At 42.3% G+C, this 25355-nt stretch overlaps 1 protein-coding gene across 10 annotated transcripts in view; it reads right to left on the bottom strand.

The window, feature by feature from the left end:
* Positions 1-25355, bottom strand: part of LOC311442105 (6-phosphofructo-2-kinase/fructose-2,6-bisphosphatase 4) — a 48906-nt gene that overhangs the window by 21312 nt on the left and 2239 nt on the right. For 2 of the 10 annotated variants that reach the window (XM_084530908.1, XM_084530906.1), the window contains exons 2-5: positions 8037-8123; positions 6521-6637; positions 3406-3502; positions 1011-1077 (exon numbers count right to left, since the gene is read on the bottom strand). In XM_084530908.1, coding sequence (XP_084387034.1) covers positions 1011-1077; positions 3406-3502; positions 6521-6637; positions 8037-8123 — 368 coding nt within the window. Of the gene's footprint in view, positions 1-1010; positions 1078-3405; positions 3503-6520; positions 6638-7470; positions 7505-8036; positions 8124-8746; positions 8790-13295; positions 13424-25355 lie in introns of those variants that run through there. The other 8 variants (XM_084530915.1, XM_084530914.1, XM_084530913.1 and 5 more) reach the window with 7 other exon arrangements.

Raw genomic sequence — 25355 nt, 5'->3', positions numbered from 1 at the left:
AGCTTCTCTTGGTGATACACAGAAAGAAATCTTTGAATTTTCACAGTCCCTTGTCAGAGATTAATGCTGTGGCTCTTAAAAGGTGCCTCAGTTCAACAGCTTAATGGCTTGAAAACAAGCCAAAGAATACATAAAAAAGATGGTGAAATCAATGATACTGAAAATACAAGTGTAAAACTATGCAGAAGACCTGCAAGACTAGCAAATCCTGTCTGTAAATTATAAGGAAAAATGCAGAGGCTTTTCTGAGAAAATATGTTTAGCATTGAACATACCAGCATTTTACCACAGTATAAAGTTTACCTCATAGGCACAACAGAACTTGTAATTGTAGCTAATGGTTTTCCCTGTTAGTTCATAAAAACACCAGAGTTGTGTCAGTACAGTCTTTAAAAAAGCAATGTTATATATTTCAGGTGAATGTACAACATACACAACAGTGTAGTTTGTTGAAATTCTTATATTTTGCATCCTGTTAAATACTCAGATATACCATAATTTAAACTGAGTCTTTTTTGCTCTCTTCAGAGATTTCTTCAGTGTCAATAACAAAACTGCCTAGCAATACTGAAGATGCTTTTTGTTCAATAAGTCATTACCATTCACTCAAAACACTAAACTATCAAATAAAAACACAAGTGCAAGAAAAAAAAAAAACAAAACAAAACAAAACAAAACAAAACAAACAAACAAACAACAAACACAAAAAAACAGATGTACAGATGTGTTTAACAGAACATTACATAGAGTAGAGAAGGTAGACAATTTTATTAGTGTCATCCTATCCCCAGTTAACACCTCAAATCAAAGGTGATTGCCCAGTATAATCCTCACCCTAAACTTCAGTGCTTCTTTCACTGCAGCAACAAGGCTGATCTAATTTACAAGAGAAGAAGAAAATCTGATATACTGAAGAAATACTGGAATAACTCAGATTGCATATTACCCAGCCAAGAGACACTGTTTTGTAGAGAAAGATCTCAAGAATTTGTCTTCATCAAGAAACTTACAGCCACGTGCCCGTTTTCTTCACTGAGGTACTGTCGGACATCATTCAGCGCTGCTAAGGCACACTGTCTTAAGAATGAAAAAAAAAAGACAATTCAAATGCTAGTAGAAGTCATCTTATCACTCATGCCTTGAGATCAAAGTGCCCTGGAAATATTACATCAACTCCCTCAAAAACACATATTGCCAATCAGTCCCTCTGTGAAACAGGAGAAAGCCGACAAAGGTGAACAAAGCCCTAGTAAGGAAATATGGTGATGGCTATCTGCCTAAAAGAGCAGTCCCATGCTCCTCTGGGCAACCAATACAGCTAGACATCAACACAGAATAGCCAACAGCTATTCACAGATAGTTGCTTCCTAGTTTGATTCTCAAAGAGAAAAGAAAAAAAAATTAACTTCAGCCTTTCATCTTGTTTCAACATTCATTTCAACTTGAGGCCACAATAGACCTTACAAGCATTTTTCAGTAATTTGCTTCTCTTGTTAACTATTGCGTAAAAATTGCTTATGGCAAAAAATCTGCTGAAACAGAGAGCAAAACAAAGTTAGTGTCAAGTATTAGAGAGAGAGAGACATGAAAATAATACCCCATTGTAATCACCAACCCAATGTAATTTGTACTGGAGACTGCTGAAGAAACAAACACCAAAAAAATCCAACCCCAACACTTCATACTTGTGTTAAATCTGGACAGGGATAAACTCATTATCAACTTTCCTATTTGCCCAGCATTGGTGTTATCTCCAAAGTCCATTATGATTTGTAACATATAAGTAATACTGTGGGCAAAATTAATATTGTGTATGATTTGCTCATTAATAGAGCAATGCCCCATTTATTTCAAAGAACGACAATCTGTTTGAAGGGCCAACAGAAGAATCTGCCCATTTCAACAGCCTTTCTGTGCATTACTACTCTGTTCTAACTTCCAGACTGAAATGCACCACTCTCTTTATGTATGTTCTGAATGCAGAACTTTATTTTAAAAAGAAAACGTTTCAATCCTGACAGTATTTCCACATTAGTGTGGCTAACAGATGTCAGGAACTGAGATTCATCAGTCAAATCTTCACTAAATAAATATAAACTCATTGCTAACTAGGCAGATTAGCTCACACAGCCCATTTCATGGGCTATTCCCCACCATTTAGTCTAATAGGTGACATGGAGGCACATAAAGGTTTCTTTCTACCACTAAGCAAAAGGCAGATGCTAGCAAGGCTAATGCACCACTCATCTACAAAGGTTCAGAAGCTTTTATGCAGGTTATAGCAGTCCTTAATTGCTGCTGAAGTGGAAAGGAAGGGAGAAGAGAAAGAGGACAAGCAGAAAAGCAGAAGGGGAGCCACAAAACAAAGTCCAGACAGCAGGAAAGTCCAAGTATTTTTGATGCTTGACCTGAAACAACTAAAAACAAAATACACTGTATTTTAACCAGCCTAAACAAATGACATTTACATTCCTCTAGAAACTCTTTTTCTTATCACTTCATGGTGTACTAACTCTTCTCCTGAGCATACAAAAATGTACAATGAAGAAAATCAAAAGATCATCCTATTGAATCTTCCATAAGAAAGGCAGCTACCCCTAGCTCTGATCTTTTCTTCATCTATCCTTTCTTCCAAAGGTACTTTCTCTATACTGAAGAGCAGATTCTTTCCAGGAAAGAGGGGAGCCTCAAGTGCTTGTGGGCACAAATGCTTACCCCAAGCTCACCTTCCTTTGTACAATATTAGCAAAGTATTGCAGCTGCTCAGGCACTGCAATGGGCTAAGTGCATGGAGTACCTGTGTGGAGGGCAAAAAGACAATCTCAGGGAGAGAGTGGTAGTGCGTCACTCCTGCTCATTTGAGTGGATAATGACAAACACATTCAAAGTACTGCAGGTGAAAAATCCCAGTATGCAATCCTGAAAGAAAAGGAGCTCTGTGTTTTTTCATTTTCTTTATCAATGGTTGTGGATCCACACAACCATTCTGAAACGGCATTATAGGAATTAGATGGTGAAAAGGTCATGCCTAGTAACTGGTACCTGACAAAGAGGTAAAAAAATAATAATTTTCTCCTTTGTTTTGTGAGAAAATTTCCTGGAATATCCATATCAACAACAGCTTACCAGAAGGTCAAAAGGAATCAAGTTTGAGTATTTATCTTCTTCACATTTTGATGCTTCAACTGAAGCAGTTAGGAAAAAAATACCCTAGGTTTTAAGGAGTCTAAACAAATCACTTTTCCATCCCTTCTAGATTTCTTTTCCTTGTCATTTCATATTGCAGTCTCTTAAGGGTCTTCTGAAGCATACAAAAATGAAACTCAAAGCAGTATTCAAGAGCAAATTACAGAGTACCATTATAATACAATTCGCATTGTATAGCCAAACACATTCAAAACTTACTTCCTGATTTTCAAGCCTTCTTCATTGTCAGGCAGGAAGAATTCAAAAGATTTATATTTCTTCACCAAATCTCGACGATACTGACCGACATTAAATTCTGCCAAGAAGAAAACAGTGTTAGTGGGAACTAACAGCATTCATATAAAAAGGATAAATGTTATGACAGCTTTGAAACCAAACTACCTGAGAAGATAAAATAATTCAGTGTGCTTTTTTTTTTCTCCTTTTAAATATGAAGACCATAGAAATGGCAAAAGCATATTTGAGCTGTAGGCAGCTTCAGTGGAGTCACTTGACCATATGGCTATGCCTCTCTCTGCCAGTTCGCCTGAACAACAATAAAAATCTCCTTTCCTGTTTTGTGAGGGTGGCTGGAAGTCTATTTCAGTAGTCTACAAATAATCTAGCTTTTCCCTTCTGCACATATGTGCAATATTCCGACAGCACTTCCCAAAGCTTTCGGCTCTTATTTAAGCAAGGAAGGGCTCTATACAGGACTAGCCCACCTTGCTTTTGATAAAAGACACTCAAGTTGTGGAAACAATTTCTTAAGGACCTTGCTCCTTAAAATAGTTCTACTCCTTAAGGATCAGTATATACCATTTCACAACCCCTGTTCCTTTCACTAAAACAAAACAACAACCAAAAATATTTTAAATGCTTAAATTGGGGGAAATGTCACTATAAGTACTGAACACAATCTTACTATCATCTGTTAGCGGTGGTCAAAGAAAAGCTATTCCTTATCTGGGCAAAGGTCTACGTGTGTCTACGTGTCACCCTGTATCAGAGAGGGGATTAGGGCAAGGCAGCTCTGTTTTGCAGCACAGCAGGCAATGACATTGTACCCTAATTAACTTCACTCAACAGCTCTTAAAGTAGGTCTCTGAAATGTAATTAATGTTTAACTTGTTTTCCGACCTATAGGTTTTCTCTGCTGAACTGCTAAGCATTTTTGTTTAATGTTAGATCAGACAAGTACTCTGAGAAGCTGCCAAGGTATCACTACTTGCCCAACTTCATTTCTAGGGAAAGAAATAACAGACATCATTACTGAAATGAAATTAAGAATTAAAAAAAAAAAAAAAAAAAAAAAAAGACACAGGATTAAAAAGCTCAATCTTAAATTTTCCTGACAGAAGCATATAGACTGCTGTTTGGATGAAGGCAAGGAGAGGATAAAGAATAATCATTATTTGTCCCCTCAAATTTGAGTTTTGTTTGAATTCTACAATGTTGATGTATGAGGTGGATTATAGTATAAACCAAAACCAGGTTATTCTGTGACAGGCTTAATGAGCACTGGCCATACTGGCTACAGGAAAAGGTGATTCCTTGTAAGAATAAAAAAAAAAAAAAAAAAAAAAGAAAGAAGAAAATGCAAGAAGTTCAGATGGCCCATGTTGCCAAATCATGGCCCTTTAAATAAACGAAAATTAATATTTTTATATCAAATAATAGCTACTGCAAGAGCAGTGTCATGCACAACAAAGGAAAAAGTGCTATCTGGTGACATAATCTTTCGTCCTTATTATTAGCACCTACCTCTGTGGAGTTTTACAATGCTAACTGCTATCACAAGTACCACACAGCTAAAACTATTCAAAAAGCTTCCGAAGGTTCAGTATCTAAAATCCACACTGAAATACAATTCTATTCAGGCATCTAATTGACCTCATTTCCTTCAAAAAGCCCAGACAGAAGTCCTTTGTGTTTTTAAGCATTTAAAATTCTTAATGACAAAGGATTTTGGAAGGAACAAAAGACAAAACAGAACTGATGGCTTAAAAAATTTAAATAACATCAACCCTGGGCTATTTACCTGCAGGGTTTGTTCTTGAACTCTGCAGCTTGCTTAATGCATGTTACATGAAAAGACGGCATTTATCTTTTCTCTGGTTTACATGAACTAATAATTTTAACCATCTGTCTGAGGATAAAAACTGTATTAAGTTTTTTTTTTTTTTTACTAATTTTAATGCATTAAGAGCCAGAGGATAACAGATGTTAGTAAAACTCGATAGCTATCACATATCACTCTTCGATTCAGTCCCAAACAGGAAGCATGATGCCGTGTGCGATCCGGTCCATCAGTGAGGTATTTTAAATTGATCTTGGCTTCAGTAACATTGCATCACTGATGACCACAGTTATCAGACTGTGGTTTTCTAAGAAAACCCCGTCACACTTTCTAACAAAGGCAAACCATAACCAGCAACCTAGGATGGAAGCCCATGTACTAACTTCATGTTCTGTATTTTTGTAAAGAAAGGCATCGGTGTCGTAACAATTTGTTAAGCAGCACAGGCACAGATATTTTCTGATGTGCTGCTTCCTATAACTGAAACAGTCCACTGCTACCTATTTTACTTTATTCAGGATATGTTCAACCAGCCACTGAGTCAGATGTGGACAATATTTTATTTGTTGCCTGGTACTACATTTCTGCTTTTCAAAGTTCACATAGTAGAATGCTCAACACGAGCACATAGCCACGGTGTAACCAGCCTAAGCCACTGCTTCCCACTCAAAACACACATAAAGTCCTTAAGAGAATGAGACTGGTTCAGTTCCTTGCACTCTTTATGTTCAAAGACACAGCTGTAACCTATTCCACAAATACTGCGTAACAACACATTGTTTAACTGAGAATTACACATTGCACAAAGTTCACAGAGAAAAGAAGATGGAGAAGCCAGAACTTTAACCCAGAAGTGCTGACTGCTCATCAGCTTGTAAACAAGCTTCCTTTTCAGCCCCATACAGAGAAGGGGGGGGAGCAAATGAAGAACCAAAGTGTTAAGGGGAAAAGGGCACTGTTGATTTAGGCGTCTGTCAGAATATGGAGGTAAACGAACAGCCACTAGAACTTGATCAATAAACATCTAAACAGATGTTTTACAGTGTATTACTTTAAAATATAAAAATAAAATAAAAATAAAATAAAAATAAAATAAAAATAAAATAAAAATAAAATAAAAATAAAATAAAAATAAAATAAAAGCAGACAGATTCTAAGTAGTCAATCTGGGCAACAAAATTATTGGGAATTAGGGTTATAAAACGCCTAACCTCACCCCTGCACTTCTGATGCAAACAAAAGTCAGTCCATCACCTTTTGTAGGTACTCCAATCCAATTTAAATATCGTGTCAGCTTCTTCGAGATGTAGGTTTTTCCTCTTGCTGGCAGACCCACCATGACAATCAGAGTAGGGCAGTTGGTCATACATACTGAAACAGAAAACCAAGAAGACAGTTATTTAGCAGTAACATTCCCACAAAGCAAAAGCTTATACTGCAGCAGCAAATTACAATCCGTGTGCTCTCAGAGGAAGTGACTGTTCAAGCAGCTCATGCACAGTGTCGCCCTGTTTCAGGGGTTTCTTAAGCAGGACAGTGGACCTAACTGGGATTCGTAGGCTGTGTGGAATTTCAGAAAGGAAAACCAGTGGCAGTACAATGCTGGACACACAAGTTGTATATGGGTAGAAGACAAGAAACAACTGTTTTTTCAGCTATGGTTTAAGACATACAAAAACAACAGCAAAAAGGACAGATGTGACCTTCTTAGGGACTTCATACGCCCCTATGCACCTCAGTTCAGTGCTTGCATTGAAAGGAAACTGCAAGGTGTACACAATTTCTAAGATAACTTTTAAATCCCTAGGACACCACCTCAACACTGTTCAACCTTTTCTTGGTTTGGAGAAAAGCAAGGATGACATATGCAGCTTAGTACATTATGGTGTGACAAGGTGCTCAGTATTTATGATTTCTCCTTCAAATATTGTTAACAAAAAACCTCTCTTGAAACAGCACAATTTAACTGCTCTTGGTTGGTTAGTAGAATACATAAAGCATGAGTATGCTAGGCTATGAAGCACAATCATTGGATGTACAGATATACATAATCACTCTTAAATCAAAGAGAGAGTTTTTAATTTAAAAAAAAAAAATCACTGTACAAAGTTGGAGGAATTTGTGTCTATAATCTGAACACCTTGAGGCATTCCTTTCAAATGACAAGGGTTTTGCATGTTTTAATGGTACAAAACTATGGATACCTTGCATGAATCTATCACCGCTACAAGGAACTGCCTAAAAAGAAAGAAGATATTAAAGTGGCTCACAGATCGTCCACATTCTGTATTTCAAAGGGCATTAACTTGCATACCACAATCAGATGTGCACCAGTTTCCTCAGTCTCTCCATTGAGGAGCCCATTCCCTCCAAGAGACTAAACCTCAATGTCTCACCATAAAGTGTAACAAAGCCCTGCTGCACTGCGATTGCCTGAGATTCCCAAAGCCTGGACTCACCCAAAGTCCCATCCCACTAACACAGCAAGTCCGTCAGAAGAGAACGAACAAATTAGCTAAGACAGATGCATTTTCTTAAAACACACACGGGAAGAAAAGGACACAACACCACTTCTCACAGGAGAGCAGGCAAAAGGTGTACTTAACCTCAAACCCGTGAAAGAGAGGCTACTCTCCATGCAATGAGTGTGACAAGGGACTGAATGCAAACCAAAGCAGATCCATCCACACACATGCAGGTATCCAGAAGAACACTGATAAAAGCCCTCAAAGTTAACTTTGCTGTGCCCAAGTCTATGAAGAAGGATTACATTTTCTTGTCCGTCTTCCTCTTTGTCCCGCATTCGTGACTGGGAACTCTGACTCCAGGAGGAAGGCAGGCTCTGGGGAAACAAAGTCTAGGAGGTGCAAAGAGGACAGTGCTTACTGAGCTTAACAGCTTTGCTTCTGGTTTTGCAGGCACAAAATAAATAAATAAATAAATAAATAAATGTGGTGAGAGAAAACCAGAGCCCCTAGAAGTTTTAAGGGAAGTCATCGACCTTTGAAGCCAATGTGAAAGGTCCTTCATCTGAGATACCCAGCTCGAGTTTTAAACAATCATCCAGAGTAATACTGCAGTGAAATACGAAAAATCAGGACCTGCACAGAAAGTCTGCACACAGTGCCTCAGGTCCACTTGCTCTCCAATGAACCTGTGTAAGCCACACTGGCTTCCCAACCGGGCCGAGCAGAATTTACCAGCTGACATTATACCCAGCCTACCTCAACTCTTTTCCTTTTCCTGTAGCAGGCCACACAAATCTACCCATCTCATGATGCTTTCTCCCACTTTTTGCCCAAGCCTGGCACCTCATGTGCATTTTCACACGGATTTCCTCACAGAATGTACAAAACCCAACAAAATTGCCTGTATCCGAGGCCTATGGGGACAGATTAGCACACAAGTCCCATCTGCTGCTCTGATCTCTCTGCACAGCTGCTCAGCGTGCGACCCCAGGGCAGAACCCAAGGGACTTACTGGCTGGTCCCGATCTAACAAGTGGCATTCCTGTTCTGACAAGGTGCCAGGCTGCACGACTGTCCCCTTCCAGCAGTGTTTTTATTCCTTCTCTGCCTCACTGTAGCATTATAAACACAGGTAACACTCAGCACAACAAACACTGGTTTTTCTTTCCTTCTTTATCACCTTGTATAGCTCAAAAGGCTGAATTTTGCTCATTAGCTCAGTAAAATAGTCAAGTCTAAAGCAAAACGGTAAGTTCTAAAGATCTACCCAACACTCAAAGTTATGTCAAGTATCCTCCATGTTATCTGATTGCAACTTTCTCAATAATGTTGCAAACGCTCATTACTGCAAGTGGGAAAGAACATTCATTCAAATGACATTTAAAATGTCAGTGTCTCAAAACTCACCCTTTCCTTTAAAGGAACATAAGCAAATTTGACATGAGGATGTGAATTGATTAAAAAAAAATCACAACCACACAAGTAGCATATAACTAACTCCCCAAATAAAAAAGCCTCTATGGTTTAACATCTTTCCCAATGGCACAATGCTCAACTTCCCTTTACATGGCACCCCTCCACCATTCACTTCACCAAAAAAAAGCTTGCAGCACAAAAGCAAAAGGAGCGTATCATTGCAAACTGCAGAAACAAGGCACAATCTACTCTCAAGAAACCCAACTCATTTTTTAACACCGCTTCAGGAAGACAAACCCTGAGGGTTTCTGCCAGCGCCGACCTGGGATGCGGCATCAACATTAATTAATTTTGCTAGAGGAACATACACAGTCAGAACAGCAAAACAAAACTTCGAGGGCTGTATGCTGTCACGTAAGGAAGATGCTCTACTGCTTTCTTCATTTTTTTTCTTGAAAATATATGTTTGCAATACATACACATAAGGTTGCAAGCTTACAAACAGCAGCATCCAAAGGAAATGTATTTTTTGACTGAGGGGACACAACAAGCACACACACAGAATCACAGAATCATGGAATATCTCGAGTTGGAAGGGACCCACAAGGATCATTATCTAGTCCAACTCCTGGCTCCACACAGGTCTACCCAAAAATTTAGACCATATGACTAAGGGCACAGTGCAAGTGCTCCTTAAACCGTGACAAGCTCGGTGCCGTGACTACGTCTCTGGGGAGCCTGTTCCAGCACGCGACCACCCTCTCAGTAAAGAACCTTGTGAAGAACGCACAACAGCAGTCAGTGAAGGGAAATGGCCAAGTGACAAAGCACATTAAAACCAAATATCAAAATTTAAGCAAAGTCATCACCTCAGCTAAAAAAAATAAAAATATACACTGAACAACACAGCAGGCTGCATCTCAGTGTAAAATTACAACCGCCTATCCTTCTAATGTTATACACTGAACAGTCAAGGAAAAAATAAACTACATTCTAATTTCTTGCCTCTTAAGACTCTTATTGTGAAATAATGCAAGATACTGAAGAAGGTTTTGAATCTGAGCTGGGACACTGTATGCCCTAGATCAGCTGCGCAGAATTTCAATAGCCCTCCAAGTTTGCATCATCACGTGAAAACAGAGTTGACTATTTTCAAGTTCATCCACTACCTACCATATTATCAACTATCCCTTTTCACCTAAAATGAGACTTTTTTTTCCCCATATTTGTTAATATTTACAGTGAGGTAGTTTTTTTGTATTAGGCTGCTCTAGTTAGCCATGTGAAGTTTACTGAAGGATTCCTGCTGTTGCAATGGCCTTCAATGCCAGGCCTGCTCCTGTACTATGTAGAGGCTCACACACAAATACCTTTAACTATATGCCAACACAACCACTCTTCCAAACCACACCAGGCTCACATGTTTTCCCATATCATTTATCCAATTTAACTAATTATTTTTCTTTTCCTGTTGATCAATACCAACAGTTTGTCATCCTTCTTTGCATGTCGCAGTGAAAAGTTCCCCATTTGGTGCTCTTCCTCCCTCTCCTATTTCTCCCCTCTCTTTTTTCCAAGCCACTGGTTTCAAACAGCACTTTGGTACGAGGGATTCATACTTGTCCTCTGGCGGCCAGCCTTGTGCCACCATCTGCTCGCAGCAGCTCTGCCACCCACTTGCTCTGGGCTAACATTTGCTTCCTACAGCTTTGACGCCACCAGTGATTGCCCTGTTGTACATCCTGACCTCATTCACTTTCTCCATCTTCAGTTCCTAGGGCTGGGACTACCGATACGTAAAAGCAGTGTCAGCTCACAGGGCAGAGTTCTCTAGAGCAAAGATGACCTTAATTTGATACTCCTCGTTTCTTTTTGGACCTGATGTACATCCACACTGCTGTAGGAACAGCAAATAAAACTCTTTAGAACGACCAAATTCCAGCTCTGGGAAAACAGAGCTGTTAACCGCAGCTGGGGGGGAATAATCTTTAACCATAGGAAGCTCAACGTTTATCTGCCACTCTGTAAACATCCTCTGCTGGTCTCTCAGAACAGCTTTCGCTGTAGCATACTTTGCTATTTATGTTTAATTCCTGTGCTTGAAGCCCATTCATTGAGCTTGTAGAAGTCCAACAGCCAATGCCAAGAGTAGTTCCAGTGCAACCCATTTAGAGACAAAACCTTTAACAACAGACCACAAGAAGATGAGTGGAATCTATCAGTAGAAATGAACATCTCTCTAGTGCCCACGTCTTACTTTGGTAGGTCCTTTAGAATAATTATCTCTATTTTCCTCATCTTAGCAGTTGTAAAAGCGCAGTCTGCTGGGTAGGGTACGTGCAGTCAGAACTCCTTGATCCTCCTCAATGACTGATGATCTGACTGTCTGATGCACAGACTCAAAGAACTAGCGCTTCAAAGACCTGCAACAGCTACAACCCAGACACACCTAACCAGGTTTCTTCCTCCTCAGATAATTTCAGCTGTTAAACTTTTAGAAAAATGCAGAAAAAACACTTAAGAGTAGGTAAGCCCCTTTGAACACAGATCTGCTGTGTCCTCCCCTGGAAGTATGCACAGTTCTGCTCAGCCACCTTCTAGAACAATGAAGACTAACAGGTGGTGCAGGTCAATGTCATCAGCAGTACGATGAACTAAAAACTCAACCAGAAAGACACTTGAGGAGTTCATCTTGCTTAGCCAAGAAACAGAGATGTCAGAGCAACCAGCTTCACTGCACCCACCAGGAAGCTGAGGACCAGCAAACTACTCTAGACTGGAGCTCACTGTTTCTGAGCAATAACCCTAACCTGGGTACAGGCAACAGCAGAGGACTGGAACTGGTCAACCCAGCACTGCCAAGGCATCGCCTCGTCAGGGCAGTGCTGAGTCCCACAGCTCGGCCACAGGGCCTGTGGGTCATGATGCCCATCGGAGCACGAGGCGACACGTCATATATAGACATGGGGGATAAAGGACATGGACAAAGGAAAAACTACAGCGTGGTCTTAGCAGGCTGATGAAAGGGAGATGGCTTTTATCACAGAAGAGCAAGTCCTGCCCCTCTCTAGGCTGCCTGAACTTAGTGGCTAGCACAAATGGCTGGAGACGTACTGGAGATACACTGCGAAAGCAAATACAAGCAGGATTAAAAAAAAAACAACCAACTATCTCCAAACCTGGCTTTCTAGCTAAAAGGCTTCTCATTTATAATGGGTCATGGGCATCCAAAGATTACTGAAAGTCTACAAAAATAAAAAGACTTGGGAAATAAATTTTAAAAATCTGATTTCTTAGTCGAGAGAAACTACATAATTCCATCAGGAAGACTCCATATGTCACCAGGCTGCACGTGACCAATGCGCGATTTCGGACTTGGTTCTTTTATTTCTATTCACGTATCGGTAAAGCACAGTGTTTGCATCAAAGCCGTAATAAATGCTGTTTTGTTTGGAGAAGAGCTGCCGTGTTACAGCCAAAATGAGGCGTTCTCCTTCGCCTGCTTACAACAGCAACCACACACACTTCCCGAACCTTTCCTTACTGCGGCATTCCCCTGTTAGTGCCTGCGATTCTGCAGATGCTGGAGCAACGTTTCAGACCGAAACACCAGCCCGCTTACCCAGCAGAAATCCAGACGGTTTAGGCTATTTATTTTTTGTCATTTTTTAAGCACAGGCTGAAAAGCAACGCAACGAAGGAGAAGCCCGTGGCCGCCTGCCACGGCGGCGGAGCCCACAGCGCGTCCTGCGTGACAACCGCGCACAGCTCGCCACAAAGCCCCTTTTGTCTGCAGGGCCGCCGCAACCTGGAAGGGGGGAACGAAACCTCTGCGAGACCTAAATAAGAGTTAAAGAAGCATGAAAACACACCACACGCTGCCAGGCAGCTTGCTAACAAACGCCACAGCCCAACCCCTCCGAGCCCCGCAATACGAGGAGCCATTAACTCCCGCGCCAGATGGCCGATAAAGCACCGGCTTTAAGAAACAGCACAGTAATATGTTTAGGCCCTTCTTCTGGAAGCATCTACCGAACGCGGAACCGCAGCGATCACAAGAAACGCCCCACGCGATGCCCCTTCCAGCAGCCCCCCACCCACCACCACCACCACCACCCCGGCTCGGGGGCTCGGTGCCCGCTCACCGCCGCGCTGGGCGCTGTGCCCCGCCGGCAGCCCGTTGTCGTAGGGCTCCCACGTCTTCTGCAGCGGGTTCTGCGTGAGCTCCCGCGACGGCGACGCCGCCGCCGCCGCCATCCTCGGTCGCCTCCCGGCTCCCGGCGGCGCCGCCCCCCCGGCACGGCACGGCCCGGCCCGGCCCGCCCCTCACAGCCTCGAGCCCCCGCCGTGAGGGCGGGCAGCGAGGCCCCGTCATGGCGGCGGCGCCACCTGCCTGCCAGCGGGCTCGGTTGGGACCAGGCGGCCCTCACAGGGCAGCCGGGACAGAAGGATGTGGATGTGGGGTTCCGTGGTGTTCCTCCCACAGGGGACAGTCCTCTGAGTGTGCTCTCGGCAGCCAGCACAGTCAACCCCCAGAACACCACTTCCATGGTATCACAGCAATTCCAAAAGGAGTGTTAGGGCTTCACAGAAACCCACGGCCAGTCAGCTAAACCCTGGTTTAGAAAAGTCAGACACTGCCTAATGCATTTGTTCAGTTACACTCTATGTCACAAGGAAGGCTAAATTAATACTGGTGCAGAAAATCATAAGGAAACAGCAAGTTCCTAACGTCTTGTTTAGACACAAAAATAAACTCACAACATGCAGTGGAAGAATACAGTTCTGCAGTAGTGGTGTGGATTAAATGCAGCATGAAGCTGCCCTGTTTCACATCAACATTATCAGCTTTACAGTTCTGAGAAACCCCACACCTATGTTCATTGGTGGACTTGCTGGATTAGCCTCACCCGGACTAAGCAAAGTCATTACAGAGGTGAATGTTTCACTCTTACACACACCTCCATCTTTGTATTTTACACACAGATTCTCAGGGCACTTAGGTAACAAAAATGCATGTTGTTTTTGACCACTGTAAGCTATCGGGTACTCAGACACTTTGACATTAGCACATATACATGTATAAACATGACTCAGTATGTCTGTGTGAATACACATATTTAAATACTAGTCAGTCTGAGGATCATTTTCAGTTTTCCTACTCAACCGCAAGCCAAAAGGTAGCTTTTTAAACAACAAAAAAATCTGTCCCCAGAGACGCTGGGTAAGATGCTTGCAGGAAAATTGATGCTGTTCTTCCAAACCCATGTGTGCTTGACCTGCCCTTCCCTCTTCACAAAGTTCATTTCCTTCTCTTCAAGGCTGATTACAGTTTTCAACCCTTGGGGCCTGCACTATGTTTTTATGTTAGCAATTCTTTCTTGATTTTGTTTTGACTCGATAGCTGACGCAGGGGGGCAGAGGGGTTACAGGATTTACGTTATAAGGGTCAGAAAACAGGGAGCAGAGAGAGGAAGGACTTTATGAACATTTGAAGGCTTCCGTCTTTTTTTCTGTTAAGCATGTATTTACTTCCAAAAGATACCAAAAGCCCCGTGAGCAGGAGCAGCTTAATCTGTGTTCCAGGTCAAATCCATTGCTCCATTCCCTGTGTGTTGACGTCGCGTTGCAGCCAGCTGAAGGATCGAGTCCAGCATAAGCCCCGATGTGTCTGCCTCAACCTTCTGATCAGGGCAATGCCACAGGGATGCTCCAGCTTTCTTACCAGTTCCTCCAGTAAACACAGCAAGTCCACAATTAATTTAACAAAGTATTAAGAGAAAAAGGAGATTCATGCCAGCTTTGGAAAGGCACTTCTCAGGCCTGTCGTGCATTCATTAAGTAGAAAAAAGCAAGGTGCCATCTCCCTCCGGCCTCTACAAATGAAGTTTGTTTCTCCTTTCTGCAAATCCACTCAGCACACAAGAACCGAACTCCACTCAGACCTACCTCACACCTGAAAGCACTGACCTGATGCTGTTAATACAAGAACAGCATTCCTCAAAGGCATGCAGGGTGAGTTACCAAATTTCTAAATTTCTAAATCATGCCCCAAACATTAGGCATACCACACACAAACTTGCTCTGGCAGATTTAAGGCTGTGGCACCTGTGCAAAACTTAAATAAGGATTTGTCCAGCTGTTACAACCTCATGGTTATGGTCATGGGCTGCTTTACTGAGAAGACAAAGTGAATACAGAAATATTGTGCCACTCCTGAGGTCTTCTTTGAGAACATGATTTTCAAGAGCACTACATTGAATTCCTAGACAAAGACAAAACAACCATTGCTCAAGTAGACTCCAGATAAGTGATGGAGATCAGCTTCTACACAATCACCTTGTCATCAACCCCTGTCCTAATAGAAAGGCTGGAGAAACAAAGTTGGTTTCCGCAGGTGAACTGTTGGAGACTTTGCTTCGCTACAGGGAAACCACAAATAAGCCTCTACTCTTTAGAAGGGTTTTATGCAAAGCTTCTGCTCTCAGGGCCACATTGAGCTGAAATCTTACCTGCAAAAACACCTCTCTGAAGAGAGAAAATGCCACAGAGAAAGGCAGCATTGGAAAGGAACTGCTGCATAGAAACAGAGCACGCTTGAGCCAACTAACCAAGCTTTACTTATTGTTTTCAAACAACTGGCTGACAAGACAGGAATGTCTTATGGCTTCATGCATAGAGCAAGTGGTAATTATTTCTCTGAGACAAGGGAAGAGAAAAGAGGAGACTGTAACAAGGCTCCTGCCTGATCGTACAGAAACCCTACCTTCTATCTGTAAATAAGTGAGGTCATATTTTAACAATATAATAGAGTTCCACTATATCTGCAGCTTACTTTCATGGGTCTCTTTTCCCTGCTCAAGATGTCACTTTGTAGCCTGACAACCTATAAGACATCCATAAACCACCCGACATCTATGGCTTCTGTCTTTCCACCATTTCTCTGGCAGCACCAGCTCACTGCTTGGAGTGAGAAAAGAAGACTTTCCAGTCCTCCAGGTGTCCACGCCCTCACTACGCCAAGCTCAACAGATACAGGTCATGAAAAACCAGTTCACAAACCTTTCTGCAGAGCAGAAGATTCTGCTACTGGAAAATATATTTGTAAAATGCTTAAAGAACACGCCGCCAGCCAGAGGTCACAAGGCACGCTGTACAGAAAGAGGGTATTTACAAAGAAGTCAGCACACTGAGCCAAGCCCTGGAGATGAGGCATGTGCAATGTTTCAGCTGAGTCTGAGCAGAGCTGGGAGCGCCGTGACAATATCCTGTTCCCACTCACAGCAGAAGGAGATCTGCCTTCTTCGGGGAAGTTCCTGAAATACACACGGGAACGCCTCCGAGATAAAAGAGATGGTAAAACACAAGCTTTCCGTTTTTGCTCCCCTCTTATCACCCTTGTTTAAACAAGCCCTGGGATGCTGGCCGTGCTCTCCAAGACACCACAAGCCGACAGCACGTAGGGATCCACCGGGATCACCGGCATGCCTGCAAGGAGGACACAACCCTAAAACTCCCAGACCTTTTGGCACCACAAAGGTCAGCTGTGGGCCCGGCCTCTCCTCTCCCCGGGGAAGCCCTTCTCTCGCCCCAGCCCGGGGCCGAGCTCCGTGGGCGGCCGGCAGGCGGCACCCCGACACCGCCCGGCTGCGCCCTTCCCGGGGGCCGGGCTGGTGTTAAAGGGTGCCAGCTCCGGGGGCTGAGCTCCCGACGCAGAGTTAAAGGCTGCAGAAGGGTTACGAGGAAGAAAAGTCTCATCTGCTAATCCTTATTTTTTTTCCCCTTAACCAAACACAGAAAAAAAAATTCCTTTTTTTTTTTTTTTTTGGTATATATTAAACACTAACAAATGTTATTTCTTGATTAACCTAACACTTCCATCTCTCTAAAGCAATTCTCTTCCCACAATGTCATCAGGTATGTTTTTTTCCCTGCAGTATCAGTTATTTACTCAGCACTTTGAGGAAACCAACAGCATCCAACCTCTACGCACACAACTGGCAGTAAAGAGCTAGCAGAAGCCTAAATCCAAGCGTTCCCTATTGCAAGTAGCAGGCTGCTCTGCCAGCTGAAAGTAGCAGGTAGGAATTAGCATGAATGATCCCACCTTTAAATAAGCATCTTCATTGTCTACATATCACAATGGTGAGAGGAAAGAGAAGAGCTAAGAGCCCTTATTCCCCCTTTAAAAAGGGGTACAGATAGGGCTGTACACGTCTGCAGCTTACAACTCTAAAAGACTTCAGCCACACAACACAAGCTTATTTTAAAACAATCTAAGGAGGCACAGAAGAATACAGAATTTGCAAAGAATACAGAATTTACAAAATTTGCATGAACATTATTTCAGAAACACAGGCACGCACCAGCACAGTCTTCAGGCACACACATCTCTCACTTGTCCAGCGTCCCACCAACACTCCCTGCTTCCACGCAGGCCGGGTGGCCATACCCAGCTAACTGGCAGCCTGCTGTGCTTGAGTCACAGTATTTGTATGAAGCCCACAGGATAATTCCTACCCAAGTTATAACTGATTTTCTATTTTAATGAAAAAATGATGTCACATCTACCTTTAGCAGGCTTGCAGTGGTCCTTCATTGGCCAGATCTGTGCAGCTGGAAGGAGGATTAGAGGATCACAAACTAATTCAGCTAAACAACCTGAGGACTGCCAGCAACAGCTATCTAATATACAAGGCAGTTGCAACACTGCGAGCCAATTAAAAGAGATGGTGACCAAACACACAGCTATGCTTCACACTTTTGGTTCACAAGCAACAACACTCCAGCATTTCAGAACTAGATTTTGGGTGGAACGGGAGAGATTTCTCCCCACACACCTTATAAGCGACAGTGCTGCTTTCGTTCTGACCAAGCACTAGCTGTGGTGCTGATACATGGTGAAAAGCTGCTGCTCGAGGGTAATGACGGCATCCAAGCTTGCACCTGCACTGAGTTTCAGCTATAATGACCAAAACTGCCATAGAGCAGATGGGACGCTTGGCCCTCTCGATGACAGCTTATTACATCAGTGCCTCAGCTGGGAACACACTGTTCCCTCCCCTGGGCAATTCCTATATTCCTGAAGTACGGATCAGGCCCAGCAGGTTTTTCTCTCAGTGGAAGAGATGCCTTTAACAAGCTGCGTAGGTATGTTGTCACCTCTGTAAGGCAAGAACTAACCCGACCTTGCTGTGAAAGGAGCCAAAAAGGCAGCTCTCTTCCTCCTGGGCTGTTTGTGAGTTCCTGGATGATGACAAAGATGATGCCTTCAGAACCATCATCCTGCCTTCAGAACCATGCATCGTTTAACTCATGATTCTTCATGAGTTAAGGAACTTCTCACACAGCCTCCCACAGAGAACAGGATGAGTTCCCTCCATAGAGAGCTTAGCAAGCACAGTGAGCAAATGGGGAAGAGAGCTGTAATATCATCATAGCAAAATGACATACATTGATTCATACCTTCTAAGGTCAGTTTCTCAGAACTTTCCAATACGTCACCATCTTAAATGAAGATTTCCCATCTCCTCAAGATTGCCAATGGTTTTCTCCACAACCAAAAGTACCATCCATTTTGTTTTCCTATTCAGCCTAATATCACAGGAGTCAAACCAACAAAAATGAGAAATAGCCCACTAAGTCCTGAAAAAATGTCAAGCATCCCACATTACGGGTTCAGCAGGTTCCCCATACCATCTCCACTTGTCTTTCCATTTAGCACCTGATTCCAAATCAACTGTAATCAAGAGGACCAGATATTTTGATACACAGGCCTAGCACTTACTCCATTTCTTTTGAGAAGAAAAAAGTGCATTACTGGTACCATTCACTCCATGTCCTATTTCATATCACTGCCTAAGGGAAAAAAAAATTTAGTTCTTTTGAAGTGGACCTGCTACCTCAAAGACAAACATAGCCTTAAGGATTCAGGACTTAAAAGAATCTGGCTTCAACAACACACACCTATTGATGTTACTTTTATGAGTGTTTATTTTATTATTGGACTTCCTGGCTACAGTTCAAGCTATTAATGAGATTCAGGGGAAAAAAAAAAAAAAAAAAAAAAAGTCATCACACTCTACATGAGAGTGAGCTACTACTAGGAGCAAGACATCTCTTCAGTGCTAATTGGGGATTAGATTTAAACAACATCCTAAAATCCCATACTGACAAAGCTGTATAAATACACACACTAGATTCGATAAGCTGAAATAGAATAATATTCCTTAGCATACATAAGAAAAACAAAAAATCACCTAAACAGAAGACATTAGTATAAAGTACATCAGTGAGAAAACGAGTTCATACCTATTCTAACAGATCTGACACAGGGGAAGACCTTACAGGGCTTAGGCACTCAGGAGCCTCAGCCACACTTCTTGGCTGGAGAGAGGACTAATTCCCACACTAATTTGCATTCATTATATTTCCTTTATCATCTGCTGAAACATCATAATAGATATTCATTGTGCATGCAAAACAATGATGTATCCCTTACAGCACTGTTTATGTGTGGCTTGATTCCAGCATGGTTATGTGCTTTCAAAAGCATAACAACCTAGCGATCAAGAAGCAAGCACTTGCTATATAAGGGTTTTTATTACACGAATTGTATCAATAAAGCCTTGAATAGCTTTCTACTGAACGCATGCATTGTGCTGTATGCATATAAAACCTATCAGGCAATCAAGATAACTTGGGGTAGATGTGTTATCAGCAGAAGGTCATGTCACCAACACAGGAACCGCATGAGAGTCCAGGGATATTCACATGCACGTTACTGACGTCAGCAACAACAGCAAAATACACCTTGCTACACCGACACTCTGATCCTCGTTATCTTCACGGGAACCACTCTTGAAAGCATGGCCTTTCAGAGTAGTTTTATTATTTCTGAATGTATAAACATGTTAATTTAGATATTTTTTACATTCCATTACATTCATACCTGGAGAAAACCATGTTGATTGGCCATCATGGTTTTCCTGCAAGGAAGGCTAGATCACTAATCCATTACACCTCCCATCCAAGCAGCCACTTCCCACCTTCAACTCAGAGCATGCTGAAATGAGTTCCCTGAAAAATTAGGCTAGACCTTCAAGTGATGCTCCCAGATGTCTTAAAACTATTTCCATCATCACAACATTAAAGCAATGTTTTAAATCTTCCTGTTATGATGCAAGATAAAGGAAAGAAGGCATCCATTATTCATGCTGAGTGCAACCCAGTTTTAAGAAACCCTTTGTAGCTTACTGTACACCAGCAACTTCAAACTATTTACATGAGGGGGTGGCTGCTCCTAAGAAGAGCAGAAAAAGGACATTAAAACTGGTGGCGTTTGCACAAATTGCCCATTTGCATTCACAGGTCTAGAGGGCAGCTGGAAATATAGAGTTTCCAAGAGGTAAACCTGCCATGGAAAGTCGTTCCTACACATTGTACTGGTAGTTTCCCATGTTGTTACTACAGCAACAGCACGTACAGCATTGCACAATCTCTGGACGGCTGGTGGGTGTACCCTGAAACATTTTCCTCTTCCTTGGTAGGGTGATACAGCAGCAAGGCCACTTCCCCCAGCTGTATCAGTTACCTGGAATCTGTGATGCAACCCAGGACAGCCAAAGCTAGAGAAGCTTGAAATATTTGAACAAGAAAACACAAACACATGCTTGCATTCACTAGCATGTTTGTCTTTGTGCCTCTTGAGGCTACATGAGAACAACGTCTACAAAGTGGTCTGAAAATGTACCTGTTACCTTGAACCTCTCTATTCCTTTGCAGACACACAAACATTTAAGAAAAATCTTCCCAATTCCTAGCATTTGGGTTTGCTGTTATGAGTAAGAGTATAGTTAAAAGGAGCATGAGGGAAGGATCAGCAACTTTAAATAAAAGAGAGAACCCTTCTCTAGGCTGAAAGGCTTATGAATTATGCTCACTTACAGCTAGTTTGGTATTAGGTATTTTAGCATTTATTATGTATACATATCTTTTGTATACATATCTTTCATTCAGCTAGGACACAATGAATGCCACTTGTTTACAACAGCTAAAGCTGTGCTGCTAAATGTAAAACACAGCAAGGCAAGGGCAGATGACTTCTAAAAGAGAAACTTAATGCTATCTTTAAAACCAAACGCTATTGACTGACTTCAGCAGTAGAATTTCTCAGGACAGCCATTTAAAATAAAAAACAGCTGAAAAGACTAACTGTATGCATTGGGAAAGAAAAGTTATATGGTGAGCTGGAAAAGGAGAAATACATTGACAACAAAGAACATGCAGAATTTGTATTGGATTTAAGCACATGAAGTACACCAAAGGAATAAAAACAACCAAAAAGGCTTCAGGATTAAGCTACCCATCAGATGGCAGCGTTTTAAAAGACAAGAAAGCAATGGAACTCTTGACGCATGGGAAGGGGATTTGGGTTTGAAATATCGAGTTACTACTGATGGAGAAATCAAAGAGAAAAACACCAGCAGAAAGACAGATGCAGGTCTGGATGAAGCAAACCGTCAGAGGTATAGAGTGCATCTGTGAGTCATCAGCACATAATAGAAGTTGAAGCCATGCGAACGCCTGAAATAGGGCACGGGGAGACAAGAGCAAAGCAAGGTCATGTTGTGGGAGGAGGAGGAGGAAGCATGGGCTGGGGGGTGGAAAGAGCATCATAAAAGCAAAAGCAACGAGATGTTAGAAGAAGCAGTGACTATGCAGGGAGGTCAGGGAGAACAAGGAAAAAAAAAACATGGCTCTTTGAACATTCTGGTTCCATCAATAAGGTGTGAATTGGCAGAGACCAGTATGAAAGCATCTAAAGTGGACTCAGAGCAGACATTGAGTTGAAGGTTGTACAATCTCACGTTGTTGGAAGGACAAGACTTGTCCAAGAGCTAGAACAAACAAACAAAGAGGTGAGTACAGTTCCAACAGAGTATAGCATTCAGCATATATTGCCGTTTGGGTAAGCGGGTCACTAATGGAAAAGCCCATGGTGGTGGAAGCAATAGCTGAAGTCCTGCGCCCACCCCTACAGTTACTCCCGGTTTCATGTGCATGCTGTAGGCAGCAGAGATTGGAAGGCGGGTTTTTGAAAATGAGGAATAAATCCCCCTGGAAAGGCAGCATGGAAAACTGACACTGACACAAGGAGCAAAAAAAAAAACCTCGCAGCATACATGACGCCAGCTGCCTCTGGAAATGTTCTTGAGCTCTGCGGAAAGGGAGCGTATTCATCCAAATGAAAATACAAGAGAGCTAGAGCAAAGCTTCTCAGCAGTTTATAATAAAAGCTAAATTCACCTCAATTTAGCAAGCTGCAATGCTGTCATATAGCCTAAAACCTAGCACTGGAGGTGACAAATCACCAGACAGACATACCATGATCCCAATCGCAAGCAAATCTGTGTCTTCATAGCCTCCAGGGCAGATTTCTCATTTTCTGTGTGTTTTGCAAGTACAGCTAGATGGCTTATCAGCTTCCTGAGACTAACAGGATCAATACGTAGATGAGGAAGCTTAATAGGGATAATAAAATTACAACAGCCAAAATAATCTAATTTGTGAAGTGCAGGCAGGCTAAACAACAGAAATATTACAAATAAAAACTGCTGCAAAGGGGAAACGTTTACCAAACAACAGTTGCCATCAAAATATTAGCAAAGAAACCATTTTTATTTGTGTTTAAAAACAAAATCCCCCAATTCTCTTTATATTTCTAAAAAGAGCTTTGTTTCAGCACCAGCCTCTGTAGAGAAAATAAATCATAATGAATGACTGCAGAGTGAAGAAGGCCATACTCCAGCATGTACAGCATATGGGAGAGACTGGCACCACAGTATGTAAATACACATCAAAATAATTAAATTTTAATATAAGTTGAAAGCAAATAGCACGCGCAGCAGCAGTGGTAGCAACCTGACAAGCAAGTGACAGATGCTTCAGGTTAGGAGCACCCACATTATTTTGTTGAATAGCATTAGCCACAGCCTGAAAAGTAGTTCCAGAAAGAGACAAAATAACACTTGAGGAACTGGGCGAGGGGGGGAACTTCCCTGCGAGGTAAAGCAGAGGGGTTTGCTAGAGGAAAAGGAAACCAGGAGGCTTGGGTGCCCAAACACAATCCTGAATATTAATGTTGTTAGAAGACTTTCATCTCCCAGCATAAACAGCCTCCCTCCAGTATGTGAGTGGGGATGGGCTTGATCTAATTCACTTCATGTTAGTATTCGGCTATGTAAATGGGATATGATGGTGGAGCAAAACCAAAACAGATCAAATGCAAACGCATGTACCCTCCACCTCTCATGAAACATCAGCTGTTCAGGCTCGCTTGCTCAAGCCCTGTCCCTTCAGGAATCACACAGCTGGGTCATTAACCGATTTGAGCCTTTTTGGACACAGGACAGAGGTCTCAAAAACATTAAAATCTCCTATATTTTAGTGAAAACTGGCTACCAAAAGAGAAGAGCTACCCTGCCTGCACTTCAGCCTTCCCCATCAGACACAAGACTGGCACTGGATGAGCGCAGGTCCTCAGACATGACCCAAACCTGGGGAAGAACTAACAGTTACAGCCACAAGACCTATATCCATGGGAGATACCTCTTCCAGAACTGTTTGAATTTTAAGTTTCCATACCCTAACCCCCAAGTGGGGCATTTCTCAGAGAAAAAATAAAATGAAATGAAAGAGGGAGAGAAGAAAAAGAAAAAACACAGCTAGATCAATCTCCTATAAAAAATGAGGAATGACTTCGACTAACAGGAGAGCTGCTTTCCTCTACCACAAAGGCTGCCTTGCTGCTTGTTCCACTCCTCCTTCATCCCTACCAGCCTGCCTCTTACAAGCCACCTAAATTTTTTTTAATTGCAAGAGGTCACGAACCCCTGAAATCCCCCCATTGTTTTGGGGAAACCAGTTTCACACTGATAATAGAAAAACTACAAAGCTCTTCTGTTTTTATCCCTCCTCAGCGCAGAAGGTAGATGTTGCAGAGCTCCAAGCTGAAGAATATCTATTGGGTTCCCATGAATGACAAATATTGCTTGTTATTAACTGACAACATCGATTAGGTCTCCATGGATATACGATCAAAAGAGAAAACGTAAGAGGAAGAAAAAGGCAGCCTTAAATTCAAATATTGTTGTGGCATCAGTAATTGTCAAAAACAATCTCAGACGCATTAAAACAACTCAAATTTTTAATTTATGTCAAAAGAGGTGTGCGTAGCCATATGGAAGCTTTTAATTGCAAATAAATCACTACAAATATTTTATCCCTTGCATCACTTGGTATGAACTACCCATGGGCAAACTGGGTATGTCACCCAGCAGTGAGGATTTCTTGCTGTTTACGGAAACTTTCCTGCTTATGCACCTAAACACGTACAGGATCAAACCAAGCCTCAGCAGTTTCAGTACAGACAAGTCCAGCTCACAAAACTTACTGCAGATGGAGCAACCACCTGAGTGTGAACCCGTTTCAAAAGGTGCCCCACCACAGCCTATCTGAGCAGGGCAGGAATGGTGCGTCCAAGTGACGTGCCGCTGTCACCACGCGGCTTCACGCCAACCCCGCAGCAAGCTGAGAGCCCCCGAGCCCTGGCAGCCCAGCGATCACCGTGCTGGGGCACAACACACACACAGCCAGCCCCGAGCCCATGGAGAAGAAAGAGGCTTGATGCTACACAGAGAGAAGAGAAAACGCACACCAGAAAAAAGAGTAAGGCTGGGAAGAAGTTTGGTGGTCCACTATCTAGTGACAAGGGGAACTAAGAGCTTCATGGCCTGTAAACAAGATAGTAACGTCCTGAATCATCTGAAAACTAATGCCATGCAGTCATTTCAGATATCTAAGTGACCAGTCGTGCTGAAATTATACCCACACGCACAGATTTAAAGCTGCAACAGGCACATTTTATCCACAAGGACACTCATGACAAATACATCCAATTTTATTAATAAAACATTACAAAACAGCCCTCTGATCCATCACGTGGAGAAAAGTCAGTGCAATTAGGAGACTCGTGTGCATTCAGGCCCTACCACAGAAGTTGCTCACTGAAAGATTTCAGGCTCATCACAGCGCACAGATTCAGCTCCTCAAATATTACAGATGCCAGCACCACAAAGAGCCCCCCCCTTCACCAGCCTCTCAAATGAGAGTGAGGTTTTTGGACATAGCAGAACCTCAAGGGC

Source organism: Aythya ferina (assembly GCF_964211825.1).
Source record: "Aythya ferina genome assembly, chromosome: 10".
In the NCBI taxonomy this organism is placed as follows: domain Eukaryota; kingdom Metazoa; phylum Chordata; class Aves; order Anseriformes; family Anatidae; genus Aythya; species Aythya ferina.
Note: the sequence above shows the minus strand (reverse complement) of the source record. Positions and strands in the feature narration are given on the sequence as shown.